The 17,475-nt window shown below is 37.0% G+C and overlaps 1 protein-coding gene across 1 annotated transcript; it reads left to right on the top strand.

Annotated features, from left to right (window-relative positions):
- Positions 1-7,185: 7,185 nt before the first annotated feature.
- On the top strand, positions 7,186-10,363 carry LOC131625299 (high affinity sulfate transporter 2-like). Its single transcript, XM_058896180.1, has 11 exons — positions 7,186-7,837; positions 7,943-8,147; positions 8,229-8,403; positions 8,518-8,583; positions 8,676-8,789; positions 8,863-8,979; positions 9,072-9,198; positions 9,296-9,582; positions 9,667-9,943; positions 10,024-10,100; positions 10,223-10,363. The coding sequence occupies exons 1-11, from the start codon at positions 7,462-7,464 to the stop codon at positions 10,361-10,363; spliced, it is 1,962 nt and encodes a 653-aa protein (XP_058752163.1). The 5' UTR covers positions 7,186-7,461.
- Positions 10,364-17,475: the final 7,112 nt, after the last annotated feature.

Raw genomic sequence — 17,475 nt, 5'->3', positions numbered from 1 at the left:
ATCAAGTGTATAGGTTGTCAAATTCATGTAAATAGCATAGTTTACATTTCCCGCAAAATCGATGTAATAGCGTAGATTTATTTTCCGCATTTTACATTTCCGCATTTTAAATTCCAGTACATATAAAGCTGCGTGTATGCCCAAAGATTAAAATTGAATCGTTAGATCACTAACTTCAAAAGATAAAATATCTGAATCAAAACACAATCACACTTGCACCTCTTAGGGTAATCCCTCTTTTACTCTTTTCAAAATCAAAATCAAATTCTACTGTTTCAAAATCGAACTTTCGTTTACATCCGGTAAAAGGATAGTTTTTTAAAGGAAATAGGAAAAGACCTTATAACTTAGGGTAGACCTCCTAATTTGCTTGCTCAGATCAAAACAAACAAATCTCTCATATATCATTGTTTTTTCAAAATAAAACTTTCAAAAAGACAATACTTTGTATATATCCAAACGAGGATCATTACGAAGTTAACGTTCTTTTTTCAAAAACATCTTTTCGAAAGATAAAACACTTTGTATACATCCACACAAGGATCATTACAAAATCAATTTACAAAAGTATTTGAAACCACATACAAGCATTTCAAGGCAAGAGAAAAGTAATTCAAAAGAAGTGAGCTAAGCAAATTAAAGAGCCCATGGATAACCATGGATACAAAGGGTGCTAATACCTTCCCTTTGTATAACCTACCCCCTTACCCAGAATTTCTTAAAGGTCTTTTTCTGTTTCTTTTATAAACCTTTCCTTAATTGGATAAAATAAAAGTCGGTGGCGACTCTCTGATTTTCAAAAACACAAAAGCAGAAAGAAAAGAGTCAATTCGCGTATCTCTCCGCGAAAGGTACGGTAAAAAACCGAGTGCATGACAACATCGATATGAGGTTGAATTTTGTCAGAGGAGTAATCAAGCATGGAGAAGTCCAAGTGCTGAAGGTTTCGACAGATCATAATGCTACTGATATGATCACCAAGACATTGCTGAGTGTCGCTACCGCGAAAATTAACAGAGTCGCCACTAACATATTTATCCTGAAAAGGAAGGGAATGCCAGCAAACCACAAAATAAAACAACGGTCTCACGACCAGAGATAAAAGGTAAGGGAGTCGATTACACGAGGGGAAGGTGCTAGCACCCCTCGCGCCCATCGTACTCGATGGTATCCACGCATGTGTCTAAATTTATGGGTGTGTAACAAATCTACGCTAATCTGGACTAAAATGAATGCAGAATGTAGGGAAAAGAAAGGATTGTGCTCGCACGGGCCCTACCCCGCTGCCTACGTATCTGTTTTGCAGAATCAAAGCTACCGTAGCTCGGCTAACTAGTTTTGGTTTGTTTTGTGTTTTTTAGGTGAACGAGTTACATTCACACTCCGCTGCTCGACCTTTGGAGACTTATGCTTGGGAATGGAGCGAAAATAACAAGTTCTTAAGAAAAGAAAATCAAAGAGTGTGGTTTGTGTTTTAAAGAATGCATGAGGAAAACCTAAACTAAGGGGGAAAGCTTTCTACCTAATGTTATCATACAAAGGGTACAAGTCTAAACTAAACTAGCAACCTATGGGGAAGAAGGGAAAGCAAACAAGAGTATCACACAAACGAGCTCCGCTCGTAAAGCAAACAAAACCAACGGCACTGGCCGAATGGTAGAAAAGCGGTCCCACCATAGCCAAGGGGAGCAACTCAACCCAAGTCAACCAAGCATTAGACCTCGCAAAAATGATCGGGCCATAGACAAGAGGAGCGGATCCCTCTCAGCAACCAAGCCGTCACGGATCTGAAAGGAAAAACGGTGCGTGCGTACACCGAGCATCAACGTCGAGCGACGCGAGCTATAGGAAATGCGGGGGTCCGGTTGCATGAACCCTTTTCCTGACATACTCGATAACAAGATCTTGTGCAGGTTCAGAAGCGAGCAACGCGTAACGTGCGCATACTGAACAGACTCGATGAGACTAGGCGGGGGTTGATTGCTAACCCTTTCCGCATGCCTTCCAAGAGGACTTAACGGAGTGCCATATAGGACTTATTACACCGTGACTCCCTGCCGCAAAGCACAAATGTAAACACACCGACAAAAACAGAGCCTCTTTCGAGGACTTGGCCAGATGCATGTCTAAGTCATACTTCTCATGTTAAAGAATGATGCAAGAAAGAGATAAAGTGCGAGAGAAATAAAATGAAACGGAATCAATACCAAACGGATGATGATCCGTAAACTAAAGCGAAGAGAGCAAGGAAACTAGGATCCCGCGAGCGAGCTAGCAAAGCAAAAGCAAATAGTCAGCACACCGATTAGCCATGAAAGAAAACAAAGGTCGACATGCGCGTCGAGCATAATCACAATACACCTGCAAGAGGAACAAGCAAACCAAACAAGCAGATATAAAGTAATAGAGACGTGTTCTCCAAGATGAGAACACGATGCGAATGAATGAGATCGTGTCCCGCGAATAAAGCGGAACACTCACGTAATAAGCGTCGATCAATGACTATCCAAAAGCCTTGCACACTAGCACACAAGTTAGAGATAACAAAACATCGCAATCGGAATTGCGTTATTGCATTCTAATCTAAGAGAAAATGAATAACTAATGCAAACATGAAATGAACAACAAAATGTCAAGGGGAAAACAAAGATGAATAAACCACAATCAATCAATGCCAATCATCTCACAAGATAGCACGTTTCACAAGCTTTCCAACGGTATAAAAAACGCACAAATCGGAGTTACGAGTCAAAAGATATGAAAGATTAAAATTAGGAAGCAAAGGAAGCAAAAATAGGTCGACCTACCTTCGACCTAGGTCGACCTAACAGGTCCAGAAACGAAAGAAACAGCTCCAGGTCGACCTAAACTCACCCTGGGTCGACCTAACAGTGCCCGAATAAAAAATGAAGGTTTTAGGTCGACCTAAACTCACCCTGGGTCGACCTAACAATGCCAGAATCGAAAATAAAGGTTTTAGGTCGACCTAAACTCATCCCGGGTCGACCTAACAGTGCCAATTGTCAAAAAATTGAATTTTCTCGCAAGGAAACATGATACCATCCTTCATGAATGTTCAGGATACAAGCAAATATCAAACATGCAATGCTATGAGTCGAGAGCAAACACATTATTCAACAAATTGATCGGTCTTTAAAAGCAAAATTAAACATTCCATCGAACAATGAGCATGCAAGCATTGCATCGTAAGCATTGTGATTATATCATCAAGAGTAATCGTTATCAAACCTCAAATGGCATCAATTTAGCGTAGGCATCATGAATTATCATTCCACAATCAATCATCACATGCTAGAACTCAAAATTAAGCACAAATGCTTCACACATTCAAATTATCAAACACTTAGCATGCAATTTCTTGGATCATAAGCAACATGCATGTAGCATCATCAACAATTCAACGGTAAATCTCAAATTCAATCAAATAATCAAGATCAACACAAATCAATCAATCAACAAGCAATTATTATCATCAATTATCATAGATCCATCATCCACAATCAAAAATCATCGTGATCAATGTCGAATTAAGCAATAAAATCAATGATCTAGCAAGGTTTGTAGTGAATTTACCGGATCAAGCGACGAGAATGAGATCGGATGAACACGAACGCGAACACGACACGAACATGAACAAAATCCAAGGTATGAGAGAGGGAGAGTGGCGCGCCCTAACCTTGGGAGAGAGAGAGTTTCGAATTTGATGATCAATGAGAGAGGATATTCTTCACTCTTGTTTTGATCTTCATTTGTTCTTGAGATTTGATCTTGAATTGATGAAGATTGATGAAGTTCTTGTGAGTTTTTGTGGTTTTGATCCAAGAAAATTGAGAGAGAATTGAGAGAAAGTGTTTTTGATCTTTTGGGTCAAATTGAAGTTATGAGAGAATGTGAAGAAAAATGACTTATATAGTGCGAGCGGTGAAATGCCCAAAACGCCCTTAATTGTCTCTTTTAGGCTCGTTTTTAAGGAAACTCGGTTCGGCTCTGAATTCCGGAACGATGAAAAAATTACGTGCGTTTGAATGACGAGAAACGTCGGTTCAACTGGTGCGACTGTGCAGAATTTTGTGAGTACCGCTCAAAGAACTCGATAAAACTCCATCTTCGACTCAAAATCTGAACAAGCATGTGTGACGAAGAATCGAAGCTAACGAAATTTCCGAGAAAATGCCGCTGGAATGGACTTCATACGATAAAAATTGAAGGAGTTATGAATTTTCGAACTCGGCGCGACATACTCGAAAACACACTTTTTACCGAAACAACGCGACGATCCTTAAAATTATGGGAGTTTTCAGTGCATAATTGGCTTTTGGTCCGAACATATGAAATCTCGGTAATGACGACACGGAGATCCTGGTAAATTTTCGAGCGAATCCGACAAGCGGGTTGTGAGATATGAATTTTCCGAGGCCCGAAACCCTACATTCAACATCATTTTTCACTGCGAAATCTCAAGTAATTTGCAAATTTGACGACCTTCCTCAAAGAATTGGCTTCCGAGCCAAACACAAAAGTTGTAGATATCGTCACCTTCCAACTAGGACTCGTGAATTTTCTCGTACTTCCACTGTATAAACCACATTTCACACCATATCTTCTTAAACCCATGAAAACTCTTTATTATTTTTCTTCAATTTTTGAATGACAAAATAAACGTCGTTATTAACTTATAGCTCAAATAAAGAGGGCAAATTTTGGGGTGCAACACTGAGTTGTAAGTTTTTCCACTGTATGTAGTTGATAAAGCTGCATGACGAAAATCAGTTTGGTCTTTGATGTTATAGAGTTTGTTACAAGGTAGAGATGTGTGAGAATTGGATTGAACTCTATTTGGTCGAAGAGTAGCTTCGGATTCGATAAAGGTTAGCATGCAGTCGAAGGTCGCTCACATGCTGATGTCGAAGACCTACATACTGTTGTCGAAGTGTGTTCTAGTATGTGGGGGCCGAAATGCTATGGGTGTTAGTAGTTCGAATTGAGCCTGTTTGTTATGTCCAATTGTTTAAATTACCTTGTACCCTAAGTTAACTTGTAATGGGTATTTGTGAAAAAGCTCATTAGTTTAGTATGTTAGGTTTATTATAAATAAAATATTAGTCTCTCATCATTGCATACTGCAAATCCTAATTTAGGGTGAGAGGGTTATTGTTATTCTTGTAACACTTGTAATCTTGTTTCGAAGAGAAAGTAAAGAATAACAGTTATAACCAATCATTGGGGTGCCTCCTAACAAGCGCTTGTTTTATGTCGTTACGGGGTGCCTGAAGCTAATGACGTAAAACAAGCGCTTGTTGGGAGACACCCCAATGGTTGAAATTTTTGTTTATATTTCAGTATTTGAGGTGTTTAGGTGAAGTGGAGGTGGCTGGAAGACCTGTTTCTGTTCTAATATTTTTTTGGTTTTTACTGGCTCGCTTAGCGAAGTCAAGCTCGCTTAGCGACATAGAGAAAATTTGCCACTTTTCTTTGTATCAGTGGAATTCCTATTCGAAACCGTGCCTTCGACACTTTATTCCTCGAGGCTCCGATATGCATAAATACCTATAGAACAAAGGAAAAACTATCAAATGGTACATTCAACAAATCAAAACTCAAGTATGCACATATATACATAAAAGTTGAGATTTTACTACAAAAACCATAAGAATAGTATCGATATGTGCCACAAACATATACTCAAAATAACGACATTTTGACATTTGATAATATCTCAATTTTTTCCATATATAAAAAGGGGGAGACTGAAAGTGCAGTCTGGTTATCGTATGGTATCGTTTACTTGTTTTGATGTTTTTTTTTTCCAATTTGAATGTATTTGTTATAGTTTGTTTGCGTATTTGTAATTTGTTTATCATTCAATATTCGTGTGTTTGTACCCTATTCACTTTTGAGTCGTATTGTATTCACTTAGGCTATTTTAGTATTGTACCGTTAAGATCTCTCATTACTCAATAAATAAGAGTGTTTAATCCATGATAGTGTTCCTTTTTAGCCTAACAAATTGCTCTTTTGTCATTTCATCTGGCTTGAATCACAAGTTGAAGATCTTAAATTAAGATGTTAAGTTACTTGATTCGAATCAAGTGTTAAGTGTGATTCGAATTAGGAACCTTGTGAAAATTGAAATTTGCCTCTAGATGAATTGATTCGAATCAACAAATGAACCTGATTGAATTAGCCGGTTAAAAATCTTAGGGTTTAAGCTTAAAAACTAACCGCTCGAAGCTTCATTCGTGTTTGAAAGGAAGACTAATCGCTTTAGTTGTCATTTAGACGAAAGATAACCTGAACTTCAATTTTCCTTGTAAAATGAGGTCCGTGAGCTTAAACTACTAAGAACTCATAAGCATCAATGAATACTCTCAAGATTAAGTCATGGGGAGAGGATTAGGTCACTTCATTTAGACTGAGCCAGTATAAATTCTGGTGTCATATATGTTCCCTTATCTTTTACTTTTCGCACTATTTCTTTACTATAATTTTCCGCTGCAATATTTAAACTCTTTCTTCAAAATATTTTCAAACTTTGATTTAAAAAATAATTTTATTTTAAACTATCATTTTTGAAATCCCCGCAACTCACTTTCCTCTTGTGTATGGAGTCACATGTTCAACAAATCTCACAAAAAAATATTGATCTTAATAGAACTTCTTGATTAATGTTCCTTCTTTACATATGAAGGCTTCACATGTTATTGTTTGACATATGGTATTGTCATAATGAAAACCATTAGTATCATATAACATTTGTAGAGAGTCGTATCTACAAGTACATATATCCACAATTTATACCATATCAATTCATTAATCCTTGATCTTCAATTCCATAATTCCATAAGTTAGGGAGGAGTATCTTAGATATTCTCTAAATAAGGATGTTGAAAGAGTCATAGTTGAAACCAAAAATTGGTATCTCCATCTCCTTTATTAAAAATAAATCATCTTTGAACATATGATATGTCTTGAGAATATTTTACATGTGTACAATGTACTTTACTACATGGGGCTTAAAACCCATATGTTGATCTACATTAAACCATAATTCATATTTTCCATTTTTCACAAACTTATAATTTCCCTTCCATTGAGTACTAACCATTGATTTATTGCCTCTAGAAATCCACCAGGTGACTTAAACAAGTGCAATGGCCATGTCCTCTCTTGTGACATCACTTGCTTTGGCATTTTCACAATGTCTCTCTAAGATTCAATAATATTCTTTATTCAAATCAACCGGGGATTCCAATATGATTCTTTTAACTTCATGCTAAACTTCAAATAACTAAATGTTACCATGCAACTACCTATACTTTTCTAACATGAAGACTTTTAAGAAAAAAAATAGACTTCCATGCTAAATTACAAAAGCTACATTTCTGTTTCTGAATTATATTAGTGTATGTTTGATTTTGCATTGCAAAGCTATTAATTAAAATGAGCCATGTTCTTAGTGATGAAACTGTGGCAAAGGAAATGGAAGAAATAAAAAGCAATCATGATAATATTCTTCCACAACATATTCACAAAGTTGCTAGTCCTCCTAAGCAATCACTTTTCCAAGATATCAAACATAATTTCAATGAAACTTTCTTCTCAGATGACCCCTTTGGCAAGTTTAAGAACCAAACAGGTTCAAGAAGGTTTCTTCTTGGACTCCAATCTGTTTTCCCGATTTTCGAGTGGGGAAGATATTACAATCTTCAAAGTTTCAAGGGTGATCTGATTGCTGGACTCACCATTGCAAGTCTTTGCATTCCTCAGGATATCGCGTATGCAAATCTTGCAAATTTGGAACCACATTATGGACTATGTAAGAATCTTTGTTTATTCTATAACTAATTTCGACTTATTAGTTTGATTATATGATGATGATGACGATGATGATGATGATGACTTGGTTTCTTTGTTGTTGTAGATACAAGTTTTGTTGCTCCACTTGTGTATGCTTTCATGGGAAGTTCAAGAGATATTGCAATAGGACCAGTAGCTGTTGTGTCTCTTTTGCTTGGCACTTTGCTGACAGATGAAATCCCTAACTTCAAAAGTCATGAATATCTCCGTCTTGTATTTACCGCGACTTTCTTTGCAGGAATCACTCAAATGGCACTTGGACTATTAAGGTACTACTATTGGATTGGTAGTAAAATGATTCTTGTCTTTCTGTTGTTTATGTTATAATCCGTATGAGGTGAATTTCGCAGGCTCGGTTTCTTGATTGATTTCCTATCTCATGCTGCCATTGTTGGATTCATGGGTGGAGCTGCCATTACTATTGCACTCCAACAGCTTAAAGGCCTTCTTGGCATAAAACAATTCACTAAGAAAACCGATATTGTTTCTGTCCTGAGATCGGTTTTTAGTGCAGCACACCACGGCGTAAGCTTTCACTTTCCTTTGAACTGGTTCATTTCAGCTTATCTATTGCTAGTTTAAGTACTTGTGAGACGAATATACGAAAACACTTTGACTTTATTTTATCTTTGATTACAGTGGAATTGGGAGACAATAGTAATTGGAGTATCATTCTTGGCTTTCCTTCTTACAACAAAGTATATTGTAAGAATGTCAACAATTTCCCTTCCTCTCTTCATTTCCATTCATTGAACCTTTGTATATGATTATGATTATGATTATGTTGTAATGAATAGGCTAAGAAGAATAAGAAACTCTTTTGGGTGGCTGCAATTTCTCCAATGATATGTGTTATTGTCTCTACTTTTTGTGTTTACATTACAAGGGCAGACAAAAAAGGAGTAGCAATTGTAAGTATCTATTGTTTTGAATAGTTTTAAACAAAATGAAGCACTGTCAAGACTTAAAACTATGCTATTTCAGGTGAAACATATAAGAAGGGGTGTGAATCCATCATCTGTTAATGAGATATATTTCAGTGGAAAATATTTAAGTGCTGGTATTAGGATCGGTGTGATATCCGGCATGGTAGCGCTCACGGTAAGAAAATCTTTCCGAGTATTAGTTTCTCTTCTGTTTTGTTTCATGAACATTTATGTGACATTTGAGACTATTTTGTTAAATGTTTATAGGAAGCTGTGGCTATTGGGAGAACATTTGCTGCTATGAAAGACTATTCAATAGATGGCAACAGAGAAATGGTGGCATTGGGATCAATGAACCTTATCGGTTCGATGACATCTTGTTATGTGGCTACAGGTACAAAAAAAAGGACTAATTCAATCAATCATGTTTTAGCTTCTATCGAAAACCTTGTAAATCGTCTTAACGAGTGTTTGTTTCTGATATTTTGCAGGATCCTTTTCGCGTTCGGCTGTGAACTATATGGCTGGTTGTAAAACTGCTGTATCAAACATAGTTATGTCCATAGTGTTGTTGTTAACCTTGTTGGTGATTACACCGCTATTCAAGTACACTCCGAATGCAGTGCTTGCATCGATTATCATAGCTGCTGTAATGAGCCTTATCGATATTCAGGCAGTTATTCTTCTTTGGAAGATCGACAAATTCGACTTTCTAGCATGCATGGGAGCCTTCTTCGGTGTCATCTTCCAAAGTGTTGAGATTGGCCTTCTAATCGCGGTAATCAAAATATCAAGAACTTTTAGCTGTATCGCGATGTTATTGCAACTGTGCTGCGATTTAAAACCGATTTTATTAATGCAGGTGGCGATATCTTTTGCCAAAATACTTTTACAAGTGACGAGGCCAAGGACCGCGGTACTTGGGAAGCTTCCGGGGACAACTGTTTATAGGAACATTCTGCAATATCCCAAAGCATCTCAGATTCCCGGCATGCTCATCGTCAGGGTTGATTCCGCGATCTATTTCTCAAACTCGAACTACATCAAGGACAGAATATTGAAGTGGCTGACTGATGAAGAGATTCAAAGAACATCCAGCGAATTTCCTAGTATACAGTTTCTCGTCGTTGAAATGTCGCGTAAGGCTTTTAATGAAATAATTTTTTCATGATAGATTTTGATGATTGAATTTACTAATTAAGTGGCGATATTATTGTAGCTGTTACTGATATTGATACTAGTGGCATTCATGCCTTTGAAGATTTACTCAAGAGCCTCAAGAAAAGAGATATTCAGGTACTAAAATTGAATGGATTGCTTGTGTGCCAAGAAATACATTTATGATGATATTGTTATAATGTATAGAGCAGCTTCGATTTGTAGTAAATAATTGTTTATGTTTGTGATGTTTTTGACAGCTTCTATTGGCGAACCCGGGACCAATTGTGATTGAGAAGCTTGATGCGTCGAAGTTATCGGGTTTAATCGGAGAAGATAAAATATTTTTGACAGTAGGTGATGCTGTTGCAACTTTTGGTCCAAAAGGTGCAGAGTTATGAACAACATAATAACTATTTCAAGTGAAGTGTGGTTAAGTCAGATATGAAGAAAAGGGTTTGTGAAGATGTTAAGGAAAGTCTTAGGAACAATGAAAGGGCATGTAGATTTGTTGTATGTAGTTTTGTTTATTCTCATTGTTCACTCCAGTGTCCGTGCCATTGTCTTTCTTTTGTTTGTTCTTTTCCGTTACATCACAATTGTTATCTGTTCTTGTTTGTTCAGCTCTTCTCCCTTGTATATCAGACTCAAAATCCTCTAGGGACCACTTTCCAAAACATGTGTTAGCCATCTCCATCATCTAGAACTCAATGTAAACAAAAAGATAGTTGTAGGGGATAATTAATGCTTGTAAAAATTCATCTCTCTTATTTTACGTTTTAAATATTTTTCTGTTTGTAATTGAAGAATTTTTAGTGTTTTAGGTTGAAGCTCTAATGTGTTGTTGATATAATTTTTCATTGATTATGATTATATGTGTAGAAGTATGTCTTAAAACTTTGAGTGATGAAGAGAAAGAAAATATATTTTGAGATTGACATAAATCAAAACGCCAAAAAGTAGTCGAAAAGTTGACAAAAGACGTTTGGACTACGGGGGTGGTCTGATGGGTGGTGGTCTGAGCCGAGCCAGTGGAGGCTGGTGGAGCCATACCTGGGGTGGTGATCGTCCTATGTTTTCTAGTAGGCGGCAGAGCGACAACGTTTCGATCGAGGTATATATTCCCGTTTGGAGGGCAGCAGTGCGGTCCAACGACGCTCAACACTTCGGGTCTAATGACAGTTCGAGTCCAACGATATTGAGTCCGGTTCAGTCAATTCGAGATTATCGGACTTGGTTGTTTAAGTTCACATATTCATTCATTAATAAGGGGTGTGTTTTAGATCTAAAGATTCTGTTGGATTTTAGCAATTATATATATGTGTCTCTATCATTCTTATCTTCTCAACATTCAGAACTTCAGAGCAGAAGATAGAGAGAAGGGTTAGGAATCCTATTTGAAAATTTAGAGAGGCAAAGGTATACATTCTTTGAATTTTTTGAAATTTGGGAAATCTATGAGGTGTCTAAAGGAATTGATAAACACTTCTAAACACTTTGGGTTTGTTTGATTCATATGTAGAGAGTTGGAAAGATTGGAAAATACTCAGGTTGAAAATAGGGTTTGTTCTTGGGAACTTGAGTGATTATTTTCTTGTAACTATTTGTAATCTCTTCGAATAACTTTTGAAAGTATAATGAACCGGAGATTTTTTCACTACTACAAATAACACTTTTTATGACGAAGCTTTCAACTCGAACATGCTAAAAACCGAGAGTATAAGTCCTAGGAGCGTCATGTTTGATTTTTTTAAAAAAAGACAATATTTTCCCTTGGTTTTTAAGAAAACCGAGGTAACATATGTTAGACGCTGGCCTTAGGATCTAGAGGGGGGTGAATAGATCGTTCACAGTTTTACGGATTTAAACGACTTTTCAGCGGAAGTGATTCTGAATCGACTCGCGTCTATTCCGAACCGCTATCGAAACGATTATATATGTGTTTAGAAACCAGTCAAAGACTTGAGGTAAATGATAAGAGTATATGTTGCAGAATCAAGGCGGTTCTCTTATTGAAAATCAGATTAACTTTTTGTATGATGGACAATGTTTGCAATGCAGTAAGGGTGATAGAAACAAATATACAAACACTTGGTGATAATGATCAAATTGAAGGTAATTCAATGTGTGATGGATTGTGATGTTTATGTACGTTCTTAGTTCACAATCTTAACACTCGAATCGTTGATCAATTTGCTATTATAACCAAATATGAACAGAATGTAAATGAAAAAGTAAAAGCGACAAGAACACGATATTTGTTTAGGCAGTTCGTCGATCGTCCTCGCTACGACTACGTCTGCCCCCAATTCCAAATTGAAATTGGGTAATCTTTCATTAATGTTGAAAGTAGTATATACAAAGAAGATAACAAAGCGATAAACGATAAACCAATTATGTCGATCCTTTGAATCTTCTTCCCCCTTAATCTTGAGCAAGATCAAGGTTATCCAAGAGCTTCACTTTGATTCCCTTCTGCAGTGTCTTGATTCCTTGAACTCCCCGTTCCTCAATCGTTACACTCAGCCGAATCCTCAATGAACGCCTCTTGATAAAAACCCCCAAGAACCACCCGTCGTGGAGGACAAAACCCGCAGATTTTATTCACCAACAAACCCCACAAACCTTCACCCACTAGGAATCTTCAATTCCGTTCCATGGACGTTATCGAACTCATCACTAACCCGCAACGCAAGAATGATTATGTGTAATTGTGTTGGAGATGATGAAGAACGAAGATGAGAAGCGTTTGTGTATCTTTCAGTCGTTGGTGTTGCCTTGAATAATTAACCTTGGACAATATATAAGATTGCATAACAGTTGGAACCAAGAAAAACTGATTTTTGAACTTTCTTGATCAGTTAGGTCGACCTCTTGTAGGGGTTAGGTCGACCTAGCAGTGCTTGCTGAAGTTTGCTCCCAGTTAGGTCGACCTGTTGAAGGAGTAGGTCGACCAGAATCCTCTTCTGATGCATTCTGGGAACATTTTCTCAGATTAGGTCGACCTAGTTGTTGTGTAGGTCGACCTAACAGGCTGGTTTGTAAAATTCATCAATTTAGGTCGACCTAAATGATGTGTGAGTCGACCTAGCAGGGGTATATGAATTTTTCTTCATTTTAGGTCGACCTGGGTTGATGGTAGGTCGACCTAACTGCTGCTTTTCTGCATTCTTCTTGTTTTGCTTGTGTTGAGTCAACCTTTAAACATATAAACATAATGGGTTGACCTATGAGTGATCAATGCTTGCTTTTCTGATTCCTCCTTGTTGTTTGGATGCTCATTTGAGTTTGCCATAAATCAAAAACATCTTAGAGTGTAATCTTGTATTCACATACTCCCCCTTTTTGATGATGGCAAACCAATAGTCAAAAGCTTTGGTAGTAAGTGACACAGACTCAACAAGGCTCCCCCGTACATCCAGCATCTATTTCTCAACCAAGCAATCTCTCCACAAAGCTCCCCCGTACACTCAGCATCTATTGTATCTATCTCCCCCTTTGACAACATCAAAAAGAGAAACAAAGAAAACAGAGTAGGAGAGTAACAAGAGAAATAAAGAATACCGGTAGTCATAGAGATAGATAACATGTAAATGGTGGAATCATAAGAACTAAACATGTTTTAAAGAAAACCAACAACATACATAGTAGTTCAAGAGATTAATAAAAGAAAACAGAGAGTACTACATCATATAATGTTTTTAACAAAAAAAAGCTTAATGACATGAAATGCAATGAAATGATGATATGATAAACAATATGTCCTAACGCCTGCCCCTTCTTCCTCTTCCTCTTTGAAATGTATGAGGTCGATCTTCTTCAACCTGTTCCAACAAATCCAGCACAGACATGTTAAGAGTGTTGAAGCTTTGGCTTATGTTAGCATGGCGATGCAATGCCGTTTCCTCAAACTGATTCTGCCTCAATACGGAGTTGGATGCAAACGTCTCAAAATCGTTCTTTTGTTCCTGAACCAAGCCGTACAACGATTGATATTGACGTTGTTGTTCCTCATATCTATCTTGTTGAAGCTGCTGCATTGTTTGAAATTGAAGCTGTTGAGTTTCAAAGTTCTGCTGTTGTTGAAGTTGCATAGCTTCAAGCATAGATATTATGTTGGATTGATCAGGAGGAGGTGGAGCAGTGTATCCCCAAGGAATTTCTTCCTCTTGAGACGGAACATATTGCCAATTTGGATCCGTGTCATGAGCTATGTCTTCCATGGTTTGATCCTCATCATTTGCTATTTCTTGATCATTTCCCTCTTCCTCATTTCCTACATTGTTTCCAAACTCCGTGGGATCATCATAGTTGTAGATAACCTTCCCTATTCCCTTTTGAATGAGATAATAGGTTTTCCTAACAGGATTCCAATGATATCCCATAAGAGTCAAGGTGGTTTGTGAGAATTCTTGGGATTGATGTGTGCGAGTGTAGTGTAAGTGATCAAGTCGCATACCAAAGTGATTGACAATTGTTTGAATGATTGATCCATAACACAGGGCTGTAGTTTTCTGTTTGACCTTGTAGCAACCTGCCTAAAAATTTCAGCTTTCGAGTCGCCACCTATTTTGAAGGGCGAATAGGAAACCCTTACGCAGTTAAGAGATTTAGGGTAAGCTATTATAATCAGGCTGAGGGAAGGTATTAGGCACCCTCAGCCCTTTCCTAAAGGCTAATGTTCAAAGATTAGGGTTGCATGGCAGGATTTGTAAAGAAATGTGGCAAACAAAATTATAATGACATGATTGAGATTTTGAAGAGGGGGACTCGCCTTGTTGCCAAGTGCCTACGTACCTCCTTAGGGAGGATCAGAGTCTACGTAGTTCGGGAAGGGTTGTACGCCATTTAGAGTTTGAATTTGATTTGATATGGTTTTTTTTTTGGAGGCTTTTTGGTTAGCCTATCGCAGTTTGTTTTGTCTTTGTAATTTGAATGGATTTTAGAATTATTAGGGTTTGGGCGTACAACCCTGATTTGGCACAATTAACCGCAATGATCAATAGGTTTGATCACCATAGCTAAGAGATTAAGGATTTGCACTGTTACCAATTCAAATCGATTAATTCGATTATCACTAATAACAACTTATTGTATTTTATTATTTATTAATTGGCGTTTTATATTGTTACCTCTCATAATCGATTAACACGACTACAAATAATAACAAATTAAATTAAACAATGAGGCAAGATTAATCACCACAACCAATAAGATAGTTGCAGCCATTTAATCGAATTTAATTGGATTTTTATTTTAATAAAAAAAGTACTTTAATTATTTTTATTGTTAACCACAGCGATTAATCGATTTAATCGGCGCAAATAAATAATAAAAAAATATTTTATATAAATGTCATATTTTTATTCTACAAATAAAATAATTTTAATGTAAATTATTAATTATCAACTAATATTTTAATTACAAGAAAATAAATTAATTAGATTTTTATTAAGTTTTTATTAAGGTTTTATTCAGTGTGGTTCTAATTAGGGTTCATACCATAGAGATCTAATTAAGGGCGTTGGATCTTAGGTTAGTGGGGATTAGACGGTTCAGATCAGAAGGACCATGGTAAGACTTATGGTTGAGACTGTATGGAATCAGGGAAGAAAATCAAAGAAAAAAATAAGAGAGGACGCTGGGTATCGAACCCAGGCCCTTGAGGACGCACAACATGTACAAAGACCAACGCAGCTGCACGCGCTTGGTGTCATGTGATTACCTTGGATCAAGTAAATAAGATAAATGAATAATACGCATAAAAACGCGCGCGAATATTCGAACGGACCAACGCTATGGAGACACATCATCATCTCCTCCATTGAACCTGCAAACTTTCAGAAAAATAGCTACGAAATAGCTACGTTTTTCTGCGTAGCAAACTGAACCACGAAAATAGCGAATCGAGCATACCTTCACATAAATGTTTCGCACCTCCTCTAAACGTTTCGTCCCGACCCTGTAAACCCAACCATGCACCTAATTTAACCCAATTTTTGCCCTAATAAAAAGCCCCAAGTCGGAACCCTAGAAAGCTTGGACGGCCAACAATGGCAACTCAATGAATCGCGCCCAGAAATACGATTAAACATACCAGAATGCTCGCAATCATCATACAAATCATATTATGCAATCAAATTAACACATGAATACCTAAATCATGCAAATCGAACAAAGTTTCAGAAAGACCTACCTTGGCTAATCGGAGGAATATCTGGAGTTGTTGATGACGCGCAATGATCCTCACACGTTCAGAATTCCCCCAGGAAGCGTTTGCAATCCTCAAAACTCCTTGAAACGCCTCAATTCTGCCAAACCGATTTTGAGTTTTGTTCACTTTTTTCTTTTTCTTGCAAGAGTGCTTGTCCACGAATTTTTCCACCCCTAGTCTGTTGGCTGATGTTGTCTACTTATAGGAGAGTAGAATTAGGTTAAAACCTTGTCCAGAACTTTTCTTGAATCAAATCTTACTACTTTGAGAAATTGGATTTTATTTCTTGAATTTTAAGCTACCATATTTGGCCCTATTTGTATGAATCTTTCCCATTTAACTTATGCACGAAAATCAAATGTATCTGGTCATAAATTTTGATTAAAAAAATAATCCAAACAAATTTTCTACCACATATTTGATTTTTTCATTTAATTAAATCATTAAAAATTAACTTTAAACGAAATAAAATTATGTAAAATCAAATAAAATGATATAATTTATGGCATATGTTTTGGATAGATTGTGGACCAAGTTTGGGTCATAGAATGTAGGCCCATTTGCAAGAGTTCCTATTTTTGCCTTCTTATTTCACATTTTAGTCCCTCAAAATCACCTAACTTTGATCAAGCATATCTCCTTCAATTTTTAAGCTATGAGGGAGATCTAATACTTTTTAGAAACCTCAAGAGGTCCTCTATAAGCCACTTTGGAACATATTTTTCATTTGAAGCTTTTATCTTGATCATATTCTCTTTGGGAAAAAACTGTTTCTGAAGGATGCCTGAAAATGACCTGTAATCTTTTGCCTTGTATCTCTTAAATGAAGCATTTTTAGCCCTGGCTTGTGAGACACAAAGTTGTAGAGAATCCAATTTCCTTCAAAATAGGCTTTGAGTGGGGAATTTTTGATGTTCCATGTGAAAGTTATGCCCAGTCAAAGTTGGGTTGACTTTCTCCTAAGAAACCCTAATTTGAACCTTCTTGTATTTGTTCATCTCTGAGTTTCTATTAATGGAATCATGATCAATTCTTGATCAAATGATGGTTATACATCCCCATACTTGTTGTGTGACCAATGGTTAGAAGTTTGGATCATGCCTTGACTTTGGATTTGAATCAGTTGATTGTAGATCTTGAGATTGTTTGAGCAGGTGACCTTTGGAGTAGTGCCTTGACTTTTGCCATGGATTTAGATTAGATCACTATAAACCATACATCCTTGATTAGGAGCCTTATCTCATTGATCCCTCTTAGGGGAATCTCAAACCCTAGCCTTAGGAGGCTCTTGACTAGGGA

The sequence above is a fragment of the Vicia villosa genome, linkage group LG1, assembly GCF_029867415.1.
Source record: "Vicia villosa cultivar HV-30 ecotype Madison, WI linkage group LG1, Vvil1.0, whole genome shotgun sequence".
Classification (NCBI taxonomy): Eukaryota; Viridiplantae; Streptophyta; class Magnoliopsida; order Fabales; family Fabaceae; genus Vicia; species Vicia villosa.
Note: the sequence above shows the minus strand (reverse complement) of the source record. Positions and strands in the feature narration are given on the sequence as shown.

Bases quoted from the DNA above. Each gene is read 5' to 3' on its own strand.
- LOC131625299 (XM_058896180.1), top strand. From the start codon at position 7,462: ATGAGCCATGTTCTTAGTGATGAAACTGTGGCAAAGGAAATGGAAGAA. The intron at 8,980-9,071 runs GTAAGAAAATCT...AAATGTTTATAG, and splicing joins CCGGCATGGTAGCGCTCACG to GAAGCTGTGGCTATTGGGAG. The intron at 9,944-10,023 runs GTAAGGCTTTTA...ATATTATTGTAG, and splicing joins TCTCGTCGTTGAAATGTCGC to CTGTTACTGATATTGATACT.